Below are 9068 nucleotides of genomic sequence, written 5' to 3' on the forward strand. Positions count from 1 at the left end.
TCATCATCTAAAAAAAGCCTTCTAAACACTAGCTAGGATTTCCAACAATGAAATGCTCTCTAACCTAACTTTAATTTCTTTTTTATTAAAAAAAATATGTAAGGAATACTATATATATATAATCAAGATGGAATAGTTAACAAATTTAATAATAAAAATAAAGTTCGATTTTTCAAATTAATTTGAAATTAGCTGATCGTGTATGCCCACATGTTGTGTGACATTTCTATTAATTAATTAATTAATGTATGTGGCTTGTAGACAAGTATTATGTTTAATTGTCTTCCACTTAAAATAGCGGCGGAAAATGTGTGACATGCACCAACAGAGATCGGTCAACAAAGATCTACTTGCACGTACGATTAATCATCTATCCATACTTTGAAATCATATGAGACTATGTATATATACTGTATATAGATCAAATTAATAATATTTAAAAAAAATCTTTTCAAGGGTGAAGAATTTCATTATTGAAATTTAATGGCGGATAGCAAAAATATCTATTAATTAGGAGCAATGATTTCCATACAATAATGTATCGATTCTTATACGTTCTTTATACTAAGATATTTAACAAATAAAAAAAATAAAAATACGATTGTTTATTTATTTACTGAAATGATTCTTGTGTATTTGTACAATGAGGAGACCAGATTCATCATGAAGATACAAAAACAGCCAATTCTAGAATTAATGTGTTGATAAATTTTGTTTCAAAATTCCATATTCATGACTCAAAATATTAACAGGCACTCTGAATTTATGCTTTCTATGCCTTAATAAAGGGAGTGACAGTTTGGTCACAGTCGTACACTGTCTTTACAAATTAATTTTCCGACTTTAATTTTAATATGTAGTATTTATATTATTTTTTTATGGTATAGATATTTGTAAATTTTTAACTTGACAAATAATGTATATATCTATAAATTTTTAATTTATAAATACACATATAATATGTTATACAAAATTTCAAATAATATATTGTTCAATATGAATGTCCACAAATTAAAATTTACGGATATCTGTAAACTTTAATTTGTGGATATCTACACTAAAAAAAAAGTTATATATATATATATACACACACATTTTAGACTTGCTGCTTAAATTTCTAGAAAATCTTTCTTCTGCTTATTTGAATTAAAACAAGTTCATGATAAATTAAAAATATTTATGAAAATTCAGTATTATTATTAAGAATATTCAAAATTTTTTTTTTCCTCTGCAGCAAGTTTTACTAATTTATATTTTATTGATTCGTGGTGTATGTCTCTTTCTTGTCAAAGAGTCTTTCAAGCTAATAATAAACAGAGGAATAACTTTTCCTACTCGGTTCAAGGAAATTTAATTTTGTGATTAGAATTATAAATAATGTATTGTTCAAATTGTCAAAGAAACCCTTTCTAAGGTGTACGATCAACTCGCAAATGGAGTATTATTCTATTAATTTTAATAAGTATGAACATAATTAATGGAAATTGCTTTGAATTTGTTAGTAAATTCTTAGGAGATAGCTAGCATAACGACGCACATGCTAAATGCAAATTTTCCACATGCATTATTTTATATTTATATGTCCTCGCGATATTATGGTGGAAAAGGTTGAACCTTGTCGTTCAAAAGAAAGTCATTATGGACTCCAAGAAAAGAACACAAACTGAAAAACGACAGACTCTTGACATGCCTGCCTCTTATTCTACCATGGGCAAAACGGAATTTAAGGGTAATACGATGCAATAAGTTTATTGGTTGTCCTTTTTAATAAGATAAAATATATATGTTAAATTTTTTGTTACACTTTTTTGAATTTTTTTTCCCAATATAGATTTTCATTATTTAATTAATCTTTGATGTCATTTTCCCCCCCTTCCTTACATATAATTATTCTTAAAAATAGCAAAAAAAGTCTTCTAAAAGCATTATTTTTTTTGGCACATTTATCTATGCAAGAGAAGAAAAAAAAAGAAAACAGAAAAAAGAAAAGATAGCAATCCAATTATTAATATTTCTAAAGCATATTTTTTCACTAAAGAACATAGTTCCCCCATTATGTTAAGTACCTATTGACATGATAAATCATTAATTAACATGTTATTAGAGAATTATGACAACTGTTAGCCATTAACAAGCCAAACCCGAAACCATGCAAAGGTACTTTGGCTGAGAGGTTACTTCCTTAGCTTGTTTTTGTACTTTGTTTTGTAATTTGTTAAAGCCATTTTGTCTGTAACTTAGGCTTGTTAAGTTGGTGCACAAAGACACCAAAATGTCAATTTGAAAGGTCAGGTTAAGGTTAAACTAAAAAGAACAAAATTTGTAAGTTATTGGTAATTGAATTTTGGATGGTTATGGTTGGCTTCTTTTGATTAAGCTGCTGGAAGAATTTTCCAGCAAAGCCGATTTTGATTTTCTCTTGTTTCAAATGGAAACTAACATTTTTTTTCCTCCAAAAATCAATACAAATGTTACCTTTAACATTTGACATGTTAATATGTTCTCATCTTATATTGAAAATATATTCTCAACACACCATTACTTTATATAATAATTCAAATTTGAGATCTTGTCTAGGATGTGTAGAGACAACTTCCTTAGCTTGTTTTTGTACTTTGTTTTGTAATTTGTTAAAGCCATTTGGTTTATAATTTAGGCTTGTTAAGTTGGTACACAAAGACACCAAAATGTCAATTTGAAAGGTCAGATTAAGGTTAAACTAAAGAGAACAGAGTTTGTAAGTTATTGGTAATTGAATTTTGGATGGTTATGGTCGGCTTCTTTTGATTAAGCTGCTGGAAGAATTTTCCAGCAAAGCCGGTTTTGATTTGTTGTTGTTTCAAATGGAAACTAACGTTTTTTCCTCCAAAAATCAATACACATATTACCTTTAACATTTGACATGTTAATATGATCTCATCTTATTTTGAAAATATATTCTCAACACACCATTACTTTATATAATAATTCAAATTTGAGATCTTGTCTAGGATGTGTAGAGACAACTTCCTTAGTATGTTTTTGTACTTTGTTTTATAATTTGTTAAAGCCATTTGGTCTATAATTTAGGCTTGTTAAGTTGGTACACAAAGATACCAAAATGTTAATTTGAAAGGTCAGATTAAGGTTAAACTAAAGAGAACAGAGTTTGTAAGTTATTGGTAATTGAATTTTGGATGGTTATGGTCGGCTTCTTTTGATTAAGCTGCTGGAAGAATTTTCCAGCAAAGCCGGTTTTGATTTGTTGTTGTTTCAAATGGAAACTAACGTTTTTTCCTCCAAAAATCAATACACATGTTACCTTTAACATTTGACATGTTAATATGATCTCATCTTATTTTGAAAATATATTCTCAACACACCATTACTTTATATAATAATTCAAATTTGAGATCTTGTCTAGGATGTGTATAGACAACTTCCTTAGTCTGTTTTTGTACTTTGTTTTATAATTTGTTAAAGCCATTTGGTCTATAATTTAGGCTTGTTAAGTTGGTACACAAAGACACCAAAATGTTAATTTGAAAGGTCAGATTAAGGTTAAACTAAAGAGAACAGAGTTTGTAAGTTATTGGTAATTGAATTTTGGATGGTTATGGTCGACTTCTATTGATTAAGCTGCTGGGAGAATTTTCTAGCAATGCCGGTTTTGATTTGCTCTTTTTTCAAATGGAAACTAAAGTTTTTTTTCTCCAAAATCAATACACATGTTACCTTTAATATTTGACATGTTAATATGTTATCATCTTATATTGAAAATATATTCTCAACACGCCATTATTTTATATAATAATTCAAATTTGAGATCTTATCTAGGATGTGTAGAAACGATGTCTTATAAGTTATAACTTTAATTAATGCAACTGTAATAATTCAAATTTGAGATCTTGTCTAGGATGTGTAGAGACAATGTCTTATAAGTTATTAACTTTAATCAATGCAAGTGGAATTCTTAAATTTCTATTTATTTTACCAATGAAAATGAAACATCAATGATGTAATGAGATATGTTATATACAACAGTGAAACAAAACTGGAAAAAAAAAAAAAAAACCTATAATCATCTGATCACATAAAAATATCATGTTAATTTCTTCCGATCGTTTTCTTCCTATTAACGTTTTCATTGTTTCTGTTCAAATTAGTTTAATTTACTTTGGTTTTATATATTCGGTTTGATAATTCTTTTTCCATGATATTTAATTCAATAATACTAAAATCACTTAGTTATTTGATGTGATAATATTTAATTATTAATATATTTTTTATATTTATTTTACAAATATGTGAATAGTATAATGATATGTTACTGTATCATCTTATTTGATCAACATATTGATGCCTATAATACTACAATAATATTTAATTTGGTGGCCTATGTGTTTTTGGTTTCACTCGGTTAATTATTTTAAATTTGTGTCAAATTTGTGAGTATAAAATTAATACTTATATTTGCATGCGTCGCCACAACATGAGAAGAGAGAGAGAAAAACGTGTTTGAAGGATCAGGAGTACTAGTGCAAATGCACATACTTCGGGTCTGGACTAGTTGCTTTAGAAATGGTCAAAAAAAATAAATTCATATATAATATATAATATTTTAAAAATAAAAAAATGCGTTCTTATGTCCTGTCAAATCAAAGAAACAGTTGGTTAATTTGTTGATTTTCAAAATTTTTTCTTTCAGCGAATAGCAGTCCCCTCTTCAAACTTGAATACTACTTTGAAAGTAAAAAGTTTTCCCTAGAAAATATTGAACATTCTGCATGCTAATAGAATTTATCAGGAAACAAAGCCTTGAAGAATATAGAATTCAAACCCCTATATATAAAGCAATAACGAGAACCCAGGTGCAATATTCTCAAAAACATCAAAAAGAAAAGAAAAGAGAAAAAAAAAAAAGGAGAAAAAAAAGATCTGGGGAGAGTGAAAATTAGGGTTTTTTGTCTTTCAAGAATTTGAAGAGAAAAAAGAAAAAAAAAGAGAAGCATACCATGTATCGCTCACCAGCCAGATACGCCATGAACCTCCAACGCTACCTTGTGAACCAAAGAAACCCAACACATATGGCTAAACGGGTAATGATAAAACCCGAAGTGTTCATCAACCATAGAGGAACAGATACAAAGAGAACAATCGGAACTTTGCTTTACGATCATCTTTGCTGGTTGAACATTAGGTCTTTCTTGGATAACAAGACCATGAAGCCCGGTGACAAACTCTTCGATAAAATTGACAGTGCAATAAGGAGTTGCAAAGTAGGCGTGGCAGTTTTCTCTCCACGTTACTGTGAATCCTATTTTTGCCTCCATGAATTGGCTCTCATCATGGAGTCCAAGAAGAAGATGATTCCCATTTTCTGCGACATTAAACCTTCACAGCTCCGTGTGGATCAGGGAAATGCGCAATCTTGTTCCACAAAAGACCTCAAGAGATTCCAATGGGCTCTTGAAGAGGCTAAGAACACCGTCGGACTCACGTTTGACTCCTCAAAAGGGTATAAAAATTCTCTCATCCAAGATCCTCGATAACTTTTTTTTTTTTTTTTTTTTCATGCTAAAGAAAATTACAAAATTTAAGCTTTTCAGGCGTGTGGATTTTAATTTTTTTTTTCTTTTTTCAATTGGTTTTTGGGAATTACATAATTCTAACATTAATTGATTATAATTCCTTATTTATTTATTTATTTTTATTTTAAATTTGGATGATGCAGGAATTATTCAGATGTTGTTACAAGTGCTTCGGATATTATCATACACAGCTTGATGGAGATTGAGGATGAGGAACAGGTTCAGAGACAGAAGAAAACTCAATTGACCCTTTACAAATAATAAATTAAATAATCACCGATCAGAGTGCTTATTTCCCCACATTAACAATAAATTATCCTTAATCAATCACTTTCATTGGTTCTGCATATAAATCACTTGTCTGTGAATTAATTATGTAGACTACATTTTGTTCCTTTTTCCCCCAATTGTTTTATTGTTTCTCTGTAACTAATAATTATATATTATACTTTAATTAAAGCTACTTTGCACAAAGATCAGAGCAGCAGTGTTACATATATATAATAATGTAAAGTGTACTGATAGTACATAGTTCAACAATAAATTAAAGTGCCGATCGCTCTCTGCGTTCTTTTTTTTTTTTTTTTTTTCTTTGTTTAATCTCTTGATGCTTTGATTAACGAATTAGTTGGAAATAGTTGTTAAAGAGCAATGCAATTTGTAATATCGCAGCCCAAAAAAAAAAAAAAAAAAAAGGGAAAAAATGCAAATTTGTAATAAATTGATATTTTGAAACAAAGGTTTTCCTGAGCAATTTTTAAAGCCACATCCCACGTGTAGAGTAGTTAATGCTTAGTTTCTTAATCTTTCTTCAGATTACATTTTAAAAGAACATGATTAATTAAAAAGGTTATAAATATTAATTACAAAAACATATACCTATAGACCGTGGAGTATTGTTCATATATACAAATCAATTATTATTAACAGTATCAGTTCAGCAAATAAACTCATCAATCTAGTAATACTTTTAGAATAAATCTTTTTTTTTTTGGGCCATTTACGGTAAATTAAATTTCTAATGCAGTAACTCTTTAGTTTCTTACCACTACTATATGCGATGAAAATTCTGCGGCATTGGTTGCGAGATATAGATTCTTATATATAAAATATGTACTAATAAATTTAATCCCTAAATATATCTGCTTTATTGGTTAATCATATAATCAATCAATAACAGTTGCATAATATGCTGCAACAACTGTTGATGTTTGTTATGAATCACCCCTCAATCATTTTTCCTCAGATTACCATGCTCCAAATAATAGAGGAATATACCTACTCCTATCAAAATGTTTGTAAAATATGTATATATATATATATATATACAAGTTAGTCTAAAATAAGATCTATTTTATTTTATTAAATTAATATTTAATTTTGATAACCATTGAATCAATTATAAATTACGATTTAAAATTTAAAAATGATAAAATATGAATTTGATAATATATTAAAATTCTATTTAAAAAAATAAAAATTTACTGATTATTAAATATAATTTTAAATTAACTTTTGATACGATCTAAAAAGCAGAAAAAAAAAATCCTTATATTGATCCTTATATTAAAAAACTTATTTAAACCTAAATATATATATATATATCTATATATATATATATATATATGAATATGAATATGCCAAATATTAATAAAAAATAATATATACTATTATCTATATTTTTAATTATTATTATTTTTTTGGTAAATTATTCACACGCCAAGTAAATAAAGCTCCAAAATCCCCTCCGCGCTAGTCTCTGTCATAAATATTGAATAATTTTGAAATTCCAGAGTAATTTATTTGAAGGGACAGGTTCTGCTTACACGGACTGAAGAAAATATATTTTCGTAGTTAAGAAGAACATATTAGTTTTTTTTTTTTTTTTTGGTGAATAGAAGAACATATTAGTTAAATTGAGTAAAAGTCGGAAGCAAAATATATGAAATTAAAGTTATATATATATATATAGAGAGAGACATGGTCAATAAGTATAAAAGCTTGGAAATCAAAAAACGCGCGATCAATTGCTTGTGCTAATTACCTAAAAAAAAAAAGTCACTTGTCCTAATCAGAAAGAATGTCATAAAATGACATTTTTTTTTTTTTGAAATAGTCTTAAAATCTTTGCAATTACTTTTATAGGCAGTCAATACTCAATAGCCATAGTCAATTGGAATTTTTTAAAAACTCGCAACCAGTTTAATTAATGTTTTTAGTCAATTTGAAAAGCTTGCTAATTTATACATAGAGGCCAAAATAAATTAAAAAGTCCAACACAGGGAGCACATGTTGTATGCATATGCAGATCAAATAAATTCCCTATCTGTGTATATGAAGTTAATTAATTATAATATATATATAGTAAATATTCTGTTATCATGTAGAATCGTATTAATATATCAAATGTTAAAAATAATACATCAATCAGCAATTTAATATGAAAATCTTAATTAAACAAGAAAAAACTTTTAACATTTATCAATTATTAAATATCTAATATAAAATGGTGATTAGGTTATACGAAAGGCTTAGTTTAAAACGATTTAATTTTGTTAAAAGTAAGTTTTAAATGTTAATCTTTGCTTTCTTGCAATTGAGCTGATTTTGCCTATATTTTTTTAGCCTAAATGATAAAATTAAACGTCAAAACTTAAATTATATGTAAAAAAAGTAAAATCGTACGGACTTGAATATAATTGTAAATGTATATTACAAGAAATAGAAAATTTTGACTGTATTGAAATAATCGAATCTTATTTGACCAAATTAATTTAAAACAGTCTAATTCAATTTTACATTTTCCAAAGGGATTAATTTATAACCTTATTATATTCTAATTATCAGAACATTGATATCCTCTAGGTCTTGGTTAATTTAAACAATAAATAACTAATATGACTTTGACAGTAACCATTACATGAACATCTGTCAGGCTATGCATATCTTCATAATTAACTAGTCTTGGCAGGAAGAGGAAGAATAGTACAATAATTATATAATACATTTATAGTTTTTAAATTTAAAATGCTGTTTCACCTTCTTAGCAGCTACTGCTGTTTCTCACTTGACTTCCTAACAACTTCTCAGCAATTTTGTAGTTTTATTTATTTATATATATTCCTAATATTAGCAGTTATAAATTGTATTCAAGAGCATAAGCTTACAATAGAAACAAGATGCTCATTTTATTTCTATAAAACTATTTGCTTCTTTGATTATTTTATTTTTTTGGTTTTTGTGGGGGAGGGATGAATTTTTTTATGGTTAGGAAATCTGAGAACCAATTTCATTTTGACAGAGACCTTTTGAAAACATGCCTAACTTTATCCTACCTACCTTGTAGCTAAGATCTAGCTAGATTCATTGTTTTTCTTTCTTTATTTTTTTTTATTTTTATTTTTTATCATTTTCTTGTACACGTTGGTTAAGAAATTTGGACAAAGTCCTAAATCTTAGAGAAATAGTAGATAAACCATTAGCTCTAACTAACTTTCT

The 9068-nt window shown here is 27.3% G+C and overlaps 1 protein-coding gene across 1 annotated transcript; it reads left to right on the forward strand.

Moving 5' to 3' along the window:
* The first annotated feature begins 4851 nt into the window (after positions 1 to 4851).
* On the forward strand, positions 4852 to 5981 carry LOC107432428 (probable 2' cyclic ADP-D-ribose synthase BdTIR). The gene is made up of 2 exons (XM_048466164.2): positions 4852 to 5497; positions 5714 to 5981. Exons 1-2 carry the CDS (start codon positions 4995 to 4997, stop codon positions 5829 to 5831), a joined length of 621 nt encoding a protein of 206 aa, XP_048322121.1. The 5' UTR covers positions 4852 to 4994; the 3' UTR covers positions 5832 to 5981.
* Positions 5982 to 9068: the final 3087 nt, after the last annotated feature.

This window comes from Ziziphus jujuba, chromosome 11 (assembly GCF_031755915.1).
Source record: "Ziziphus jujuba cultivar Dongzao chromosome 11, ASM3175591v1".
NCBI lineage: Eukaryota > Viridiplantae > Streptophyta > Magnoliopsida > Rosales > Rhamnaceae > Ziziphus > Ziziphus jujuba.